We start from the raw sequence: 20,316 nt of genomic DNA, 5'->3' as shown, positions 1-20,316 counted from the left end.
TTCTACGGGACTAATGCTGCATGCAAAACTTCTGTTTTACTGGATCCCAGCTAATTGCAAATGGTTGTTCGGAAAGTCACAGGCCACCAAGGTAATTGAACACACATGTTTTAGCAAGTTTTTCACACATGTCTGGCAAGCCTTTCATAGTAGGAGAAGGCTTTAGGGATTCTTTCCTGAGCATTAAATCATGCATTAAATTTTATCAATTATTGCTTACCTCCCTGTTCCCACTTCTGCTTATTTTCTGTTATTGTACAGTACTCTTTGTGTCTTGTAACATGACCTACTTATAGCCCTTTGAAACTCAGAATTCCCAGTTTTCAGGAAACTGTGATAATGTGTAATTTTGTTTAATTTTCAGTGGGCTGAAGCCTTAGTCCTATTGAACTCAAAGGAATTTTGCTATCCATGACAGTGGAAGCAGGACATTGTCTTTAGTTTTCTTAAAACTGTGTAACCTACAAAATGCAGTAGATATGGATAAAAAGATTGTGACAAGTCCCAGGTCTGTAAAAACTATGAGTTAGAATTATCTTGGCAATTACCTATATTGAATGCTTTTTTTTCAAAGTGATAAGTAGTCTGTGCCCACAGTTTTTATCCATTAAAGTAATTGAGAACTTCAGTCTCTCTCTTCCTGCTGTATTTAATCCCCAAGAGAAAATATTTTGGTTTATCCTTGCCAAGTCCTTTGATTTCACTGTAGTACTTTTAAGATTACAATCTAATTTTCTTGTATGTTGTTGGAAATGTCTTACTGTAAATGCACTGAGCTTTAGAAATGTGGCCATACAGAAATCAGATCAGGTGGGAATTTATCAATATGGCATTTCTTGGGTGTTGGAAATACTTGGTATTTGCCATCAAGCTTTCAAGTCCAAGATACGCTGTTACTCTGTAGACGATTTTGTGTTAGCAGTAAAAATTTATTTTATAAACTTGCCACCAGGCACCAGGTAACACCAACTTGCCCACAGGTAGTTCCTGGGTCACCCAGTTTCCAAACAAAAGTTCTTTCTCCTACCCAGACGATCCTGTGTGACCACCACTGCAGATAAGGGGTAAAGCTCCCAGACGTGGGATCTAGCAGAGGGGAGGAATGAGGGGATTCATTGCTTGAGAAATACGTGAGCTATTTGTAGCACATCATCATGCTGTGATTTGAGAACTATCCTCTCTGCTCTTCAGAAAGCCACAAGAAAACTGCCGTCTCTACAGGCATTTTAGTTATTATTTCCTCTCAATATATTTGCTCTGCTTTTCCAAAACGTGATAAATATTTTTAGTTTAATTGTATAGCTGAGTTTCAAGATAGACCAGCGTTAGTTAGCACTGATTTTTTTAATTATTTTTTTTTTTCTCACAAGGCATGTGGTATTACTGGGTCTTGGAGAAAGCCAGAAATATCAGACAGTTACAGAATGTGTGAATCTTAATCAGTTTTGGACCACACAGCCTAGCCTCGGGAGTATTCCTAGATGCACTATCACATTTTCCAAGTGCTTAATTTGTATTTATTTTGTTAATCTCATTGCAAAATAATTTTCCAATTATTATTGTTTTCATGTTTTCATTATTTAAAAGGGCCAGCCAAATTTATTCTTCTGTCTTAGGCAGAAAAAGAGAGGGGAGAGGGGAGAGGGGAGAGGGGAGAGGGGAGAGGGGAGAGGGGAGAGGGGAGAGGGGAGAGGGGAGAGGGGAGAGGGGAGAAGAGAAGAGAAAAGAGAAGAGAAGAGAAGAGAAGAGAAGAGAAGAGAAGAGAAGAGAAGAGAAGAGAAGAGAAGAGAAGAGAAGAGAAGAGAAGAGAAGAGAAGAGAAGAGAAGAGAAGAGAAGAGAAGAGAAGAGAAGAGAAGAGAAGAGAAGAGAAGAGAAGAGAGGAGAAGAGGTTACCAGTGCAGTCGAAGTAGTTTGCTTTTACTGTGGATGTATGCAGCATTAATTTAGTGTTTGGAAACAATGATGGGAATGGTATCTTCTGCAACGTGAATTTCTCCTTCATAGTTTTGATAAAAGAAGACTGTGCATGGAGAAGTCTAATTAGTGCATTGCTCCATCACCCCCCCCCCCCCACCCCCCCTATTGCTCTTCTAACTGTGCCCTGTCGCACAAGAGATACGTAGTGCAGACAGGGCATTTATTTCAGTTTTAATATAAGATACTGTGAGATATCTGGCATGGATTGAGACATACTAAGTAGACCAAAGTTTTGGTTTTATGTCTATGATTTCTTTTACATTTCCTCTCTTCCCCACTGCTGAAGAATTCACCTTTGGTGGGAGACAGCTGTCTAAATGGAAGGAGACTGCTAGATACTGGGGAAAAAGATCAATGGGGAATCAATTTTTTTTTTCTGTTGTTCAAATCTTGAACTACATCTGAGTTCATAATTAGCATAAGGATGTATAGAAGTCCTGAGAATTTCTATTTGTGTCTGTCTGTCTGTCTGCTGGGGTGGGGGTGGGGGTATTCCTGGGTATTGGCATGTACCTCAAGGTGGTCAAAGGCTGGGCAGATTTCAGTTATTAAGAATGATCTGGATTAGCCCTGGTCTTTCTGGGTCACTAAGTTTCAAACACAGATACTTCACATCTGTTTCTTGTTCACAGCCACTAACAAAGAAGTACAATAGCAAAAGAGTCCCAATTTTAGATGTGTGTCTGGTCCTGTAAGGAATTCAGCTAGTTACTTAGAGAGGGGGGAAAAAGCACAGCTATACCTCCTATTCAAATTTGCAGATTAGGCAAAAGCCCAGAGGTGAAAGGTCAAATAAAACAGTTGAAAGCATTTTCTATAGACTTCCTGGTCATGGAGGGGAAAAAGAGCACACAGTCCTCCAAAGCATGCTGTAAAAGTCAGAAGAGTGAGAGGCACTTTAATAGGTTTCATTCTTGATGAAAATCTTGAAACAGCCTCACTAATACAGTGTAGAAATCCAATATGCCAGACATATTTGTTGTGTGCAATGCCCATCAATCTAGGGATGGTAGGACCTTGAAGGACAGTGTAATAACCTGTTCAAACTATTGTGTAGTTCTGTTAAAAGTCTTTAAAACATTTGGAAGAAAGTGATGAAAAATGTGGCCTTTGCGGTCACAGTTACTTTTTTTTTTCCTTGCAGTGTAGTTGCTTTTTTGAAGTGTTTTGGTTTGGTGGGTTTTTTTTTTGTTTTGGGGTTTTTTTTGTTTGTTTTTTGTTTGTTTGTTTGTTTGTGGTTATTTTTGTTGTTTTTTTTTTTTTTATTCTGTAGTATCATTGTCACTTAACCAGCTTTAAAATAGCTTCAAACATAAAACAAGTAATTTTTAAAAAAGCTTCAAATATAAAACAAGTAGATTTCATATTGGTGGCAAATTTCAGCCAAAGTTTTTAGCACACTTTGATTAATCTATACAGCATTCCTTTGGCATTTGATGGTACAATTATTAACATTCTGCAGATGGGATAATTAAGGAAGAATGTAAGGAAAGTTCAGGTGAGATTCATCTCATGTAAGCAGTTATCCAAAAGCTAGGGGTCTCAGGTAATGGTACACATTCCCTTTGTAGGTAATGGAGAGAGAGAAAGAAGTACTTTAAATGTGTGATTCATCTCAGTTCTTTTAAGTAGCTGTTGAGGGTCAGACTGAATGACATGATGAAAACAGGTGTATTGGGGACTGCAGAAGTCTTGGAGAACTAGCTTAGTCTTGACACCTGCATTTAAAATCATTGAAGCCTGATGAAGTGAACCACACTTCAGCAGATATTCAGTTCCTGTCTGCAAATGAGTTTGTCACCACTACCCTTTTATGAAGTATGTGTTAATTATTGCAAATAATTGCAGTGTCAATATAAAAGTGACTGTGTCTATGTAATTCATGTGAACAGAGCTCCTGTTTCACTTCCTATTTCTGTAGTATTTTTTTATGTAGAGAGTATAGCTGGTCTGCAAAGATGATCACAACAGAAAAGGTGGGCAAACAGTGGTGTAGTCAACAAAAAATATTTTGGCTGCTAGAAGTTTAAATTGCTTGAGTCATGGTTAGGGACACAGAGTCAGTAAACAAAGTGCTTTGACTTTCACTTTGAAAACTTAAAACATTCCATTTCTGTCAAGCTTTGTCCACTGGGAAGCAATTAATTCTTGATTGCTAGCGTTCCGTGAAGCGAAATAAAAATCATGTTGCCCCAAAATCGAGCCCTCTCCCAACTTCTCAGTTCTGCCAGTGAGTGAAGTGAATTCATTGCTATGACTGGAAGAAAGGTCGTGATGGGGAAAAGGTGTGAAAGGACTAACTGCCTGCATGGGCTGGAGGAGCTGAAGACAGTGCACGGGGTGATTGCAAGGAAGCAACGGCGGGAGAGAGGGAAGACGTTAAAGCCACAGCAGAAAGAAACCTCTTTTAGCTGCTTCTGTTCAAGTACTCCTTGTATTAAAAGAAGTGATTTCTGACCTTAGAAGCAGCCGTTCCTCGGGCGGGCCGGGAGAAGCAGCCGGCGGCGAGCCCCGGCGCTCCCGCAGAGCGGCAGCAGCGCCCTCTAGCGGCGGACGGGGCCGCGCTGCCGCCGCGCCGCACCGACGGGGGAGCCTCGGCGGGGGTAGGACACGTCCTCCGTCCTCCTCCCTCCACCGCGGTGCAAGACCTGGTGGTAAGGGGAGCGAGAAGCAGAAAAGCTTGGAAACAGTGCTGGGGGAAAGGGTGCTTTTCACGGGATGCATGCTGTGTTGCCCCAGTGGCCAGGTAATTGGTATTAATTAGGCGGCTTTATGTGGGCTGCTTGCTTTGACACAGTAACTGGAGTTTGGCGAAAGCAAATGCCCTACTTCACTCAGAGTAGCGCCTTCCTCCCAGGGCTGACCTCCCTGTTTCCAGCCATGATTCCATGGGCATGAGCCTACCCCAGAAACGGACCCCATTTTTCCCAGGATGGAGTTTGTCCTGTGCCCTCAGACCTAGTGCTGCACCAAACCCACTCCGGGGTGGAAAGAAGAGGTCCCTTCAGCAGCTGCCAAGGCCCAAGAGTCCTGGGGACAGCAGGGGAGGAGAGTCCGTCATCCCAGAGAGCAGCGCTGGAGCTGCTGGCTGGCCCCGCAGCCCCTCAGGGCAGGCTGTGAAACTCCTTTCTTCTCCCGAGCACCAGTTTGTTCCCCTGCTGAAAGCAAGCCTACATGTGAGAGCTTTCCTTGTGGTGAGGGGAACGTTTCCCCCTCTGGGAACAGATTTACTGACATTTTCTTCAGAGCCAGCTGAAAGTTGTGAATTAAAGGGAGGAAGTCCTGCTGAAGGGCTTGTTGACAGCTTTCTAAGAGTGTATTTGGCCCTCATACGCTGAGCTGAGTATGGCCAAACTGGTGTTTGGAGCTACATTTAAGCAAAATACTACACAATTTAGAGACAATTAAGACCTTTGCAGATGTATCTTACCGTGCCATGAAGTAGCATTAATTTGCCTGATTTTCTTAAAATCTGCTTCCAAAACCTGCAATGCAAAGTCTTTTATTCTGCTCAAGTTTTTTTGATTTGTAGCATGGTTCTACATAGAGAAGAACCTTCTTTTTACCCGTCATTTTGGTGAGAGGAACAGTGCTTATTTCTTCTTTTCTTTTCTATATTCTCTTATTTTCTTTTAATACCCACATCTGCAGATGCTGTGTGTACTCATACTAAGCATAACACACAAGGTATACAGGTCTCCAGCTCGCCCAGTTATTTATCCCAAGTTATTTATAATGTAAAGAAATCTGTACAGTTAAAGGGATGAAGGCCACATTATTAGCAGTACTAACAACATATTGACAGTAAAAAGGAAAGAAGCTATCCGGGCAGACTGCTAAACAAGTGTTGTGAAAGTAAAAGACATAGTGGAACCAGTGAGGATAGCAGCCTGCGCCTGTAGCCTGTCGATTGGCCAAGGCTGAGAGCAATGTTCTTGGTTTACCTCCCAGACAGCAAGATGGATTGCATATCTGTTTACATAGGGAATATTGCAATATATTTCATACACCCTAACGCTCTAGTGGATATGATATGAAAAAAAAAATATCTCAGGACAAGATAGGTTTTTAGAGTTAGTGGCATTCCAAATAGCATGAGAAATGGCCTTTTTGGAAATATTTTACATATGTTTAGGTGAGTACCTGCATATTGAACATATTTCTAGTACATCCTAGAAAGGATGCAACAAGCAAACCAACTTTTTTCTTTGGAAATTCATCTTTGTTTACAACCTAGACTAATCACTTCTTTCGCATGGTTGGACCAAATCTTTAGGTCTGTACAGGGCCCTGTTGCTTTAGGCAAGCTTACGATCATCATAGGCAGGATCCTTCATCTCCAGTTTCGAAAGCGCTTCTCTAAAGAGGGAGCTCTTTAGTCCTAAACATAGAAGGAACTTAAAGCAGTGTTTAAGCCTGCCTGTATTCAGGAAATAACTTAAGCACAGTTGTAATTCCAAAGCATGTGCAAAACCCCTGTTTTGATCAAGAAACTTAAGTACATGTGTAATGTTAACAGGTGCGGTGATGTTTTGTTGCTCTGTGGTTTCTAGATGCAGGCTTGAATGTGAAAGAAGATTCTAACAGAAAGGACCCAGACAAACTAGGGTGGCAAGCTTGACAGAAAAATTAATGGGGAAGGGAGTGTTAGGTTACCTGTGTGGATTTTTAATAAGTTTTTGTGTTTTCATTCTGTTTGTTGATCAAGCTGCATTTTTTCAAACTCACACATCATTATTTCAGACAATAGCACATAGTTGCCTAACATAACAAAAATGAATTTTCTTTCTATTTAACCTTAACAAAATGCAGAAAAGAGAAAAATAGTAAAAGTGTTGGTACTATTTTTCTTTTGCAACTGGATGATGGTGATTTGATAACCCGATATTTTCCTTTCCTTACAATACCAAGTTTCTGTCTTGCAATTGGATCAACATAAATGTAAGCCCTCAGAAATCTGCCTGTGGCTATTAGTTTGAAAGTCAAATAAACTTCATTGAATTCTTTGGCACAGAATGTGTGCCAGTTTCAAATGACAAAATCCTTGCTGGGTTGTGAGCTCTGTAAAACTTTAATAATAATGATAATGATAATAATAATAATAATAATAATAATAATGATGCTCAGCAGAGTCTGATATTGCCTGCCTTATACTTTCAAAAGTTCTGTATAAATCAAGAGGAGGTTTGTCTATATGGAGGTAGGCTGGAGAAGAATCATTAGTAAATTCTTGTGAATGAATTTGTTAGATCCCATCCACTGGAGAGCTGGAAGTGTTACTTCATGCCTCTCAATATATTTGAGAAAAAAATCAAAATATCATGGGCTTAGCTGGAGTGGAAGTCACCCAACTGAAACATTATACAACCCTTTGAAATGTCAAGAAAAAGGTTCCAATCTTTTGGCTGTCTTGCTCATTGTTTGGAGATGAAAAGGGAGGAAATCAACATCCCCATGAAATACAATTACTGTAAATTGCTTTCTTTTCATAATGTTTGTGATGAAAACAGGAAAGTTACCAGAAGTTACCTACTCTGCAGAAGCACAGTAATTTGGCAAATGTAGGCTGCAAGAAGACATTCAGCAGTGCAAGACCAGATTTCTGTATGAACCAACTAATGGAGAATCATCTAAACTATTGCATGGCAGTGGTGGCTCTGGCTTGCTCTGAAGTGACCAGAAGTAATCGTTACAGTGGAAGAAACCAGAGCTCCTTACAGGGAACTATAAAATCAAGCCAAACTTGTATGGGGAGTTGATCCTGTGGCACCTCAGGGTCCAGAGCAGGGAGGAAAAGCAGTGTGTCAGCTCTCCCCTTCCCAGTCTCTTCACTGGGATCTGGAGTCAGCTGGAGGCTGGCTGGCAGGCTGACAGGGCTTGTGAGGCAGCTGGAGATGAGCTGGGGCACAGGCTCAGCTGGGTGACACACAGCAGACTTGAAACAGGGTCTTCCTTGGGGCAGCTCTGCCAGATCCCAGTTGCACTGGTCCTGTGTCACTCTGTTGTGTCCAAGGATTTCTAGCTCTGCAGTCCCCACGGGGCACCTGGAAATGAGGATTTCCTGGGACCTAGTGGGTGGCAGAGCCATTGCCATGAGCAGTGGCAGGTGGAAAAGCCTTTCCTCTTGCCCTACCTCAGGTGAGATGGAGCAGTGCCTGCAGGATGAAAGCTCCAGGGCCAAGCAGGCAGTGTTTCATGTCCTCCGGGTGTGTCTCTGGAAAAGTGCATGGCCATGTTTCATCTTCTTCAGGTCTGGATAGGAGGGGAAGAATAAACTGGGACTTAGCACCGTCATTGTGTACCACTTGGAAAAAATGCATACCGAATGCCAGCAGTTGTCACCAGTTACAGAACAACGCTCCAATTTCCTTTTCTTCTCCTAAGGAGCAGGAGAGGAAGGCATTGGGAGAGAGTGAGGTCATCTGCTTCCACTGAATAATGCTATGACAAGCCATCACTAGTTCTTGTCCTTTTTATCATACCAGAGTCCCTTGTCAGAGGGCAGGACTTACTACAGCAGGAATTGTCTACCCAGTGCTGCAGTGCTTTCTAGCAATGTGTCCACGGTTTGCTGTTGTCATAGGAAGCACTGAGAAATTGTAAAGTGGTTATAGTAGAACCAGTTTTTAAAAATTACAAGGTTGTTAAAAAAATTATACATTCTGACTTCTTTTAATTTTTCCTTCAATTTTTGAGGGTCCTATTTTCAAGCTTTTCTCTTCTAGCTGAAAGCTCAGAATCTCTACGCCAGGAACTGTGTCTTTTACAAAAGCATAAACTGTTGTAAGACTCAAAAGAGCAAGGGGGTTGTGCCAGCACTGGATCCTGAGTGTTTCTGTACATGTGGACTTTCACACTGGCTGGTACTGTGGAAACACTTCACCTTACTTATTCCCATCCATTTTGGTGTTGGTTTTTTTTAGTTCAGCACTCCTAAGCAAGGGTCTGGGACAGGGACGGTGTTTTGTTTGCACAGCTGGTACTTTTGGGGTGGCCTGTGACTGCCAAGTGCTTCAAAAGGACAAATAAAAATATAACACTGCATAAAAAATTACTATCACACTCCAACTGGGACAGGAATTGCCAGTGAAACCATCTCATTTTCAAGCCTGGATAGAGCTGTGAAGTACAGGAAGAGTGTGGAAAATTTAAGATTGTTTATGGCATTCAGGCATTTGCTTTTGAAATGTATGTCTTTTCGTGACTTCCTTTCCTCAGTAAGAAAGAGACATCAAAAAGAAATTATTGTCTCCAATCTACTTGCTCCTTCTCTACGAAAAATGCACTAGGTCATATCGGCTAGAAAGTGTCAATAGCTCAAGAATCCAGGAATGAGGTTAATGGACAAATATAGATGTGGTGTAAGTGGGGCTAGGCTTCATTAACATATTTGGAGATACACCCGCTTACACCAAATCTGGCTTTGGCCCTGAATCAGCAATTCCTCAGTGAATAGACTGCATGAAACTACTGCCGAATTTGGCCCATTTCATCTGACATCTGCATCCTGCCTCGAAGTTGCATGTCACACTTACTGCACATCAGATCACACCTGCCCAGGCAGTCACAGGCAATTGACTTTTTTGTAAAAAAAAAATTAAAAAAATAAAACAAAAATTAGTCACATATCATCAAGAAAAACAACATTGTTTTAGGACTCTTATCTCTTCACTCCCAAATATCCTGTTTCTTCGAGCTGCGGTGGCCAGGACCAATAGAAACCTCTTCCTGCCATTGGCTGACTTCATTTCCCAGAGTTAGCACAATCTCATCCGCTCTAAACAACCTCATCAAAACTTCTTTCTGGTCAGAGCGAAGCAATAATTATTATTAGCAATTATTAGCAATCAATAATCTTGATCACATTATGGCAAGCACTATTAAGGTAAGAAGGGGGTACCTTTTTTGTTGGAATTTTTTTCAGTGGTGTGTTCTTTGGTTTCCTTTATCAACCTAGATAAGTTAGAATTGGGCAACACCCCCACTGCCACAATAGAGGACAACAAGATTTCCTTTGTACTGCCTAGTAAATTTCCTTTTTCCTACTCCAACCATCCGCAAGGCTTAAAAACTTCAAACTCGGAAAAAAAATCGGGTTTTTTAAATTCACTGTTCAGTGCTGTGGATTGCATATGCGAAGCCCTTTTATGAGAGCTTCTGAAATTTCTTGTAGGTATCATTCTGACAACTTGGATGTGTTTGCGGACTGCCATAAGGGGAGAGGGTGTGCACTGGAAGGAAAAAAAGGGTTCCTAAGAGCGCTAACGTTTTGGATCCTTTTAAATGTTTCTCTTGTTGATGGGGACACAGATATTAGCAAGTGGGAATGAGAGGCACCAGCTCTTGTTTCTCTCTGATGCAGGTGTTAATTATGTGCTTTTCTAGAAACTCTTATCCTTACACGCGGGACCTTTCTGAATGTTATTTTAATGGTGTCAGCGAGATCTCATGGGTGTGTTCTTTTTTGTTTTAATTTTTTGGACAATAAAATTCCCTTACTGGCTTATAAATTGATCTCAGTGCATGTTTGCTTTTTTTAAGAATGGCTTTGCTGAGTTTTTCAGGTTGTGTCACTTAGTTGAATAAATCTATATGTCTATGTATCTAGTTTTTGCTTCTCTGTATGTTGCAGTAGATAGCAGTTACAGATATAGCAATAGCTGTGATTAATTGCAGAAGTATAACTGTAAATAAATGCTTTGTGATAGCGAAAGTAATTTTACATACGGAGCAAAAGAGCATGTAAAGTGAGGACTCTGCGGCGTTCTATTATCAGATTTGGGATCAAGGCATTTGTTTTCTTCGTGGTATTGTCTATTTCTGTACTTTCCTAATTATGCTGGAGATTTAGTAAGAGATACAGAATATCAGTGGTGCCTGGCCATTAGCTAAGTGGAGCTGCAGTTCGATTTCTTGGTATTTTCTGCTTAGATGTTTTATTTTAAAGATTATTTGATGTTTTTTTGTTGTGGTTTTTGAAATCTGAAAGTCTTGCCTGAAGACAATGTGATTAAAAAGACTAATGAACTTTCTCTTTTTATGATCACTGATGCTTTCAAGAGGCTATCTATAGAGACAAAGATCTGAATCTCCTCTGCATTGCTGGCCAGTATCTATTATATACTAAGTAGCTCCTGAAACAGCTGAATTCCCTTTGGTTTTGCCACGCATTTCAGAGACACAGGACATGACATGAAAATTGCTATGAAAATCTGGAGGCTCAGGGAGTCAAGTGTTGCATTGCTAAAAGAAGGGCTATGCGCTGAGATAGTAATGCTGAGTTTTGCGTCTATTAATCAGAATGCACTATTGATGTCGATGGGAAATTCTTTTCAAAAATGATGGCACAATGAGATTAGATATTGTATGCATTTTGAGGAGCTCTTTTTATTTATTTTTTGATGTTTTGTATTGGCTGAATTATAATAGGGTAAATTATTGTAAAAAATATCTCATTGTTATTTTACCTCCACCATACACTTAAAGAGGTGAGAAGAAACTGGGTGCAGTTGTGTATTATACAGCCTGGTAATGCACTGCGGTCGGCAAAGCCTCCTGAGTGGAAAAATGTACATTTTTTTCTCCTCATCTGGGAGTGTGAAACCTGCAGGGAGAAATAGGCACCCCAAAACACTGAGGATTTTGGTGCCCAGGGTGCTTGGAAAGCTGGAGCAAGGATTTTATTTATTCAAGTGCAAAATGTAAAATGTCTGGAGAGAAATGACAGGTGCTTTGTAGTCCAGCTGCAGAAAATGTACTCTGACATGAAGCTAAACCAGTCCAAAGAGATTCAGTTCTTCTTCTATATTGAGTACATAAAGAAGTCATTTAACTGGGAGGTTTCTGAACTAAAGATATCCCATTTGAAGGCCAAATGGGTGGTTTTGCTTTTGCTAAAGTTAGGTTTAGCAAATATTTCTTTGCAATTTCAACATAATGGCCTGTGTTGTCCACTGACAATGGGTAGCCAAGCTCTCCCAGCACAGGTGACAAGAGGCTGTGGGCCAGGGAGGTGGAGAGCTTTATGTGGGATCTTTGTATCAAGAATTTACTGTCTTTAGGGAAGCTATAGAGTTATTAAATGCCAAAATTGGGTTGCAGATAGCTATGCATTTGCTTATAACTGAGTAGAAATTGCTCTAAAGGTACACGCTTGCAAAGGTGGCCTTCCGGTAGACTGTCTGATTCATTCTTTTCCTGTCACAAATGTGTAAACAGACCCATGGGACACTCAGGACTCAGGAGAAATCAGGCTGTCTTAACTGAGGCTGATTGGTATCTATGAAGTTAAGCATTTGTGTAAGTTTTCTGGCACTGGGTTTGACATCATGAGTGTGGCTTTACCAAATGACATGTCTCTTATCATCCTCTGCCCTCCTTCTGCTGCCCTTTTCACCTTCTCACCCATGATGGGAAAAGCAGCGTGGTGGAAGGTGTTTCTCCTAAGTAGGAGGACACAGCAGTGCCTTTTTCCTGGGCTGTGACATGGATGGCTTATTTTAATTCTGACCTTTATCCTGTAAGGGCAGCTGCCCTCACTCTGGCTGAGGACCTCTTCTTCTGACCGGGAGCAGGACACACTCCCGTAGAGGGTGGAGTAAGAAAACTGCAGATAGCAGTGGCAGAACGTGTGCACCTCCACAGCCAGGACTTTGGTTTCGGTATACAGTCAGAGGGCTGATATTTCTAATGCATTTGCTTCCCTATACTTGGTGCACATGAAGCTAACCTCACTGTGAAGTTTTTTTGGCATTTCAAGGATAAAATGTTTCTTTCAAGTGGAGAAGGTCTCCTAGCAGTCAGGATTTCAGCACTGATAGAAGATACGTTTCCTTCTGGCACAAGTAGTATCTGACAGCTATGTGCAGTAGCTGAACAGTGCAGAGCACTGAAGCTGAAGACTATCAAACCAATACAGCACTGCTAATTATAAGCATCCCACTAGTTACTGTAAATACAATTTTAGAAAATATCAAAGGCTTCTGAATTAGATCTGTCTTTTTTGGTGGTTTGGGTTTTTTTGTTTGTTTGTTTTTAATAGAATGGAGCAAAAATTACTCAACTGTTACCTTGAGATGAAGTAAAAATACTTACCCTGAAGGTCATTTTGTTTTTTTGCTATTATCTGATAGTAAAGGAAGGAACCCTAAATAGAAAAATACAACCAGAATTCTACGTCCTTGCCATGTAGCAAGCCTTGTTATATTTCTCTACCTACCTGCAAATGCAATTATACTTATTCTTAGAAAAGCTCTTCAGTAAATTATCTTGACTGATTACACTGCAAATGTTTCTTACTCTAATTTACTTCTAAATATGCACACGTTCACTTTTTACTATTGATTTCTAATGCAGCGTTCACATGGAAGCTACAATTTCTGCGAGAAAAAGTCTATGCATTTGATAAAAGACAAGAGAATCTTTGTGGTTTCTACGGCTTAAAAGAGTATGAATATACTGATTAAAGAAGTACATAGTGAAAAGATATTTTGGTTTTTTGGTGAGGAATCTTAGTCTGTGCTTCTCTCTGTAGTATTACTTTTCGCTCACTTTCTCTTAGAAAATCTAAGTACTCACTCAAATACTTCTAAAGGCAAGGAAGGATGGAAATAGTTAAAAAAACGCACCTTGTTCATGGCATATGGAAATGTTTAAGTCTTTGTTTAGAGGACTGCATCTGCACTGAATCCAACAGAAATAATATAGTAATTTGTACTTCTGCTCCTTACATTAAAAAAATTATAAAGATTATTCTCTTTTTGTTCTCATCTCAGTTAGGAAATGATCCAATGGTATATTTAACTTTAAGCCTGTAAATACTTCAATTTGCTTTGGTGATATGACACAGCCCTCTTAAAGCTAAGCACACACCTGAGTGCTTTGGTGAATCAGAAGCAAGAACAGTAAGAGTGCCTTAAACCACTTAGTCTAATCTTGCACTCCTTAATTTAAAGTTTCCACCAATTTCATGAAGATTTGGATCCAATAAAGGCAGTAGAATCAGACTTATAATTATTTCTGGATAAATAGTATTTGTGGCTCGAATACAAATGTACAATTTCAAGGAAAAAATAGTTGTAAAAGAACAGAAGAAGACATTTTGGGGATTTTTGCATTGTTTTCTTTTGCTTTTAAGCAGCAGTCATTTAACTCTATCTGGTTTGCGGCTACACATGTCAAAATGAAGTAAAATATAAGGATTTTGCTTTCTAGAATTAAGTCCCCAGGCAAGGAACAACAGCTGAAAAATTTGTTATGTTTGACCGTCTCTGTTTGTTTGTTTGTTTTTTCTTAACAAGAACTATATTATCTCTTAACAAATTGTTTTTCAGCAAGTTCCATGATTTACAAAAGGCCCTTCAGCAATAATATTAAAAGAATCAAGTGCTATTGGAGAATGACTTGCTGAAAGATAAATAGAGATATAGTTTTGACAAATGTCAATGCCAAAAGAAGATACTTTTTTTCCAAATGGTGGTTTATAATCCAGTAAAATATATATAATGCTGTCCGCTCAAAAATCAGCAGGCCTCATAATGCAAGTTTCTAGGTTAAGCCAACAGAATTATTTTGAAAATCAGCAAAGTGGAGAAAAGTAAAAGAAAAATTTGGTTTCTATCATTTGTATTATCAATTTTAATAAAGTAAAGGTGATACAGTAGAAAATACCATGTACAGTGCCAAACCTTGTCAAATTAACAAAATTCTTTTCATTGACTACAATGTGGTTTCTATCAAATTCATCATTAACTATTAAAATTAATTTATTTTGATAGATAATGATACAGTAGGGAAACACTAGCAACTTTTCACATTGTCAGTAATGAAAAGCCCATGGTCAGAAAAAATCGCATGTGTTCTGGTCATCTTGCTGTCCTTAATATATGTGTATTATAGAAGAAATATTGACTGTGTTCAAAACATCGACAATGATAGAGAAATTACGAAGTGCTTATATGAAAAAGTCATGAATCCTTTCCTTAAAGGATGGATATGTCTTTATGTTTTAAGGGGTTATTTTAAATGTTGTAACCAAGCCTGCCTGAGGTTGGATAGTGCTGTGTTCCTCAATTTATTCCCTCCCCCTGCTCCCCTTAAAAGAAGGACTGTATTATCCTGTAAACAACTTGTCACAGTGAACAGAGGGAGAATTTTCAGGAAATCTGGCAAGATTCAAGTTGCAAACCTGTATCACAAGGAAGCTATCTCTCCTTGGCATGTGTCCTTAGGCACTGGGTTGCTGATTTGTACTATGCACATAGTCATCCTGTTAGAAATCATAGACATTGCTTTCAGGAAAGGGATATTAGTGGGTAATAAACAAGCAATATTAGTAATGGTTTTTAATAACTACTGTGTAAAAACCAGTGATTACCACTTCTGGTAATTATCATGTCATGAATCAAATTTGTTTCAAAGTAAAAAGAATAAAAGGACAATTGTCATAAAAATTTCATTGAAATTAAAAAGTTAAAAAGTATCATGAGTAATAGAAGTTTTTTAAGTCTAGGCTGAAGGACAGACCAAACAATCACCCACATAGAGTGAACCAGGCAAATAGTTCTTTTGGAATGGTGGATTTTGGAAATTAATGAGTGGAAGGAATGCATATAATCCTATCTACTTTTGCTTGCAATTTGTGTTTATTTGGAGTGTGTATCTCAAATGATGAGTGGGAAATGGTGTCACTAGGCTGGCGTAACCTTTTCACACTAGGAAAAGATGTGACTTGCTTAGTTAAATGTGTGTGTTGCCAGGTTAAGCAGTGCCTGATGGATGGGAAGGAAATACAACAACAAATTTTAAGGACTGGGTATATGCAAATATCTGCAGGAAGGGGTGGTCCACTATTTACGGGAAGTAGCAGAACTATTTAAAATTACCTACCTGACTTGAGATAGATGAGAGAGGGAGATACAGAGAAACAGTGCTGTAACTGGGGAAAAAGCCACAGGAGACTAGAATTGTTTTGTTTGACAAATCCCTAATTACAGTTCTGCTGAGAGGAACAAATAGCAGTATATTAATTCTACATGGAAGATTTTGTGTAACTGCAATGCTAGCCTGTAAGGTTTTTTTTAAAACCTTGTTCTTTTGAGTTTAAAAACATCTTTTTTTTAGATGATATGTTTATTACCGCAATAAACAGTAAAATGCTACCACAGCAATTACCTTGATGATAAAGAGTCTGTAGACAGATACTTCCTGTGTTCATTTCCTACCCAGATAAGTCGCCAAAATCAGGGACTACCAATACAGGAAATGCTTTCAATAGGAACTTCCTATCTGTTAATATCTAATTCACTGAAAAGATCTAAGCCCTTCTTGTTTCATGTAAAGGTACTGTTCTACCTGTTACTATTTAAACATTTAAGCTACAGTATGATGCATCTGTTTGTATAAAAATTTAAGACCAATGTTGTTATGTTGGACTATGAAATATCAGGGGTTTTCTCTGCAATGGTAGGAAAAATGCCCCTGCATTTTACAATACTGCATATCTGAATGCTTCAAAATACATTGTCATTCTGTCAGATGAAAAGCAAGCAAGCTCCCTCCAACTCCTTGTTGCCTGCATCCTTTCCTTATTTGTATGCATCACCAAACAAAATATGTGTTTCTCTAGCCCTTGATGTGGACTTCTTCAACAAATAGTTCAGAGCATGTTCTGGATATATTAAAGAGTACGGCCACCCCTTGCAATCCACAATGATATATATATATTCAAACAAAATGACTGAAATGGAAGTTTTGCCTCACTGTAGAGAAATGAAAATATGATTAATCTGTATGTTTGAATTTCTGCTAAGAAAAAGAGAAACCTAGAGCAAAAGAAAAACTTCCATTGCTAATCATATCTTCAGGGTAATTGCTTTCAGGCACATGAGTTGACTGAGTTTTTACAAAACCTAAAGTGAAATTGGCCAAAATGGAGTCAAAAGTCAATGGCTTGACTGGGGCCAGGCTTTCACTGAAGTTATTCAGGACCTCAGCCCAAATTTTGTGTGTTGTTTTGCCAGCGATTGCCCTGGAGTCGTTCCAGGTTTCTGCCACTGTAACTGAGATTGGTATCTTGGCCTTTGCCCATAGAGTTGAGTAGTCCCTTGCTATTGTGGCTTCACATATATCACACCTTTTCATCTTGAAGAATAGACCCAGGTTCAGTTATCTTCTCAGACTACGGTGGGAAAGGCAGTTGTTTAGGTTCGTGTTGTGGTTTAACAGGCTGGGAATCTGAGGTTGGATTTACAGACCCTTTAGAGACCTCGGTGAACATATCACTTGGAGCACCAGCTGTCAGACAGGAGGGCCAGTCCCGTGGGGTTCTGCAAGTTAAAGTTGGTTTTGACAAGTAGTTTCCACAAGGCCATAGGTGAAGTAGCACTAGAATGTTGCTCGTTGGATTTAGGTTCACAGGGGTGCTGGGGAAATACACGCTTTGTCCTGAAAGCAGTGTTCCTCAGACATAGTTAGTCAGCTCTTATCTACTTGCATACATTTTTATTATTGTTAGTCTTTGGCATATTCACATCAGCTTCCCTCATGCATAAGGTATTCCCTTGGAAGTGCTCAAAATTGTTGCTTTTTACTAATCAGATCAACTCACTAAAGTGGTGGCCAGAGACATTTTTCACATTATTTCCATACAGCCATTACCTTTAAAAAAAATTTCCTGCAGTTTGTCATCAGGGCACCATTACATGTACCATTTTCATGGAATTCAGAATCTGTTTAGTCTATGTAAAGGGGGAAAAAAGAGGGGGATCCTGTGCCTTTAATGTTGTTTATAACGGTTGGACAGAGCTTGTCAGGTGAAGGTTAATTGCTCTCCAGTTAAAGCAGTTCTCTGCACAGATGGGTTATCAGGGCTGAACACTCGTTACAAGATTAATCTCATTTCCGACAAGACTTCCCTTTCCTTCAACTGATTTTTGCTCAGCCATTGGACCTGTCACCAGCCGTTAAAAGAAGGGTGGGTTACCTCTGGGATATTAATGCTTGTGTGCAGTGAAACAATGCAAAGTGTGTGTCATATCGGTAGGGAACATCTTTAGGAGACAGCACATTTCAGTGCTGTTCTGAAGGTCGAGATTCATAAACAACAGAAACAATCAGGAACATTTGTATTAACCCTCTTAATGAACACGGACTTTAGCTGAACCATCCATCGGCTTGTTTTTCATGTCCATTTTCTTCTAAATACGGTATTTTTTTAGTTCCAAAGGTGTATTTTTGATGAAAATTTTAGTCAAAAAAATAGCCACTTGTGAGCTGTGGAAACCAGGATGCTTCTGTCTGCTTAATTAGTTGATGGACATAGTCACTTCAGTTAATGCTTGCTTCAGCAGGAGGAAATGTACCATGGTGACCATTGAAGAAAACCAAACTTTGGGAGGTTTGTCTCGGGCTTTACAGTACACATGCTGAATTTTCCCTTTTTTGTAAGCTGGAGTAAATCAGGACTGGATCCACTATGTCCAGTGGGCTACAGAGGTATAAGAAGGATGTAAAGTGAGAGGAGAACTGATCACACCATATTCTTAGCATAATATTGCCTTGCTAACCAAGACTACAGCAGATCTGCCAGTCTAGGCTGATCCTGAATGGCTGGATGGACTGAGTTGAAGGAGGCTACAGCATGAACGCAAAAGTCTTACTGGAGTTTTGGGTTTATTTCAGGAGTTCTGATACAACCAAAATAACACAGCTAGGCAAAAGTCTCTGGATGCCAGGTTTCTTCCATGCAGCTTTAGTCAGTAAATTCCGAAACATGAAACAAATATTCAAGGCAACAAACAGGGTAGCTCTTATGTTTCCTCAGAGTTTCCTGTCCTGGCTTCAGATCAGCGTGATCCTGTCGATAGTGCTGAGTCTCTTCACTGACTTCAGTGAACTTTGGATCAGGCTGCGTTGTCTTAGCCAAAAAAGCAAGCTCTGTGGAGGGTCACAGGCAGAAGCATAGTATTCACTGAGTGGTCATTGTAGATGTGATCCATCAGACCGCACAGATGCGTGCTGAACTGAAAGCTTCTGAGCTGTTCCACTGATGTTTTAGGTTAAGAGTGTGCAAACATGCCTCATCATGCTGGGCTCTGCAATGGTGAGGTGACACCCCCCACTTTCTTTTTATTGAACTAGTAAGGCAAATCCAACACAATTTATACACCTGTAAGGACAGAGGTGTCTTCACATGTACAGCATTAGGCAGGTTAAGTAGTGAGGAGACTTACGTCCAGGGAGACATCAGAAAATCATATTGTTTCTTCTGATTTGGAGTGAAAATACAGAAATAGGATACAAAAAGAAAGATCATTGCCCTTGTCTGATAGATGCACAACAAAGTCGTCATCCTCATTCCCATGTATGGAGCTTCTACATAGTGAGAAGAACAAATTTGTATGCATAATTAATAATACTAGTCAAGAAAAAGTTATTCTCCTGAAAATGTTTCAGTGAAGGTCTTTATTGAAAATGTTCCATTTTAATTCACATTTTATAAACTTTTTTAAAAAATTAACAAATTACCTTTAAAAAGGTTTTGTTAGAAAACATCTATCTAAAAGCTTCTGACAATTTATTTTCTTTTTTTTTCAATCATCAAAGTAGTCTAATAACTTTACTGCTGAATTCTTGGGGTTTTTTTAGATATTGGTGAGATTAAAAATAAATTTTCCTTTGATTAGAATCCACAGGTTTTAGAGAAATGTACTTACTACAGTTATAAACCTGAAAGGTAGACAGGAATGTAACCCCTGGATGTCATGCTCTTCAGCATGCATTCAGAGCCAAAGAAATTCAAGTAAGTGGATTCCATTACTGGTTCTAATAAGATAGGAAGAGTGCATAGTAAATCTTTACAAACCCAACTAAATCATTGGTGCTTTGTGCCAGAGGAGGCAATTTTAGTAGGTCTTTAAATGGACCAGGCTGAAATTTTGAAAAAAGGGTCCCTAAGGTTATGTTGTTACATGTCTGCTTAGAGCCCTGAATAACGATCTTAATTTTCCAAGGTGCTGATCAACTTGAGAGTTCCCACTGTTTCTGCTTAGTGAGGCTTCAGGTGGATTTTTGAAGATGAACCGCTTATCATTAGAAAGTGCTATTATGTCATTTACCTGCTTTCATTGATGTGAAAAAACCTCTACTTGTCAATACTTTCTAGAAAAAGTAAGAAAAACTGAAAGTGGCTAGGGTTTTTTGTCTATCAAAAGTCTTTAGTAAAATAATGTAATTGAAAGTTGAAGAAAGACAATCACATGGGAGATAAATTTGGGCAAAGTAGCTTTGCTGTATTCTTCTTTCTTGCACCTTCCCCCAACCAGTAGTTTAAACCAGCT

At 39.5% G+C, this 20,316-nt stretch overlaps 1 protein-coding gene across 9 annotated transcripts in view; it reads left to right on the top strand.

The window, feature by feature from the left end:
- Window positions 1-20,316, top strand: part of ERG (ETS transcription factor ERG) — a 168,495-nt gene that overhangs the window by 94,108 nt on the left and 54,071 nt on the right. Inside the window, exon 1 of one of the 9 annotated variants that reach the window (XM_080376641.1) lies at window positions 2,106-9,863. The exons of 7 other annotated variants lie outside the window; for them this stretch is intronic. In XM_080376641.1, the coding sequence (XP_080232767.1) occupies window positions 9,846-9,863 (18 nt within the window). In that variant the 5' untranslated portion in view covers window positions 2,106-9,845. Of the gene's footprint in view, window positions 1-2,105; window positions 9,864-9,901; window positions 10,768-20,316 lie in introns of those variants that run through there. One more of the 9 variants, XM_080376644.1, reaches the window with a different exon arrangement.

This window comes from Falco punctatus (genome assembly GCF_963210335.1).
Source record: "Falco punctatus genome assembly, chromosome: 2".
In the NCBI taxonomy this organism is placed as follows: domain Eukaryota; kingdom Metazoa; phylum Chordata; class Aves; order Falconiformes; family Falconidae; genus Falco; species Falco punctatus.
This window is presented reverse-complemented; position numbering and strand designations above follow the sequence as displayed.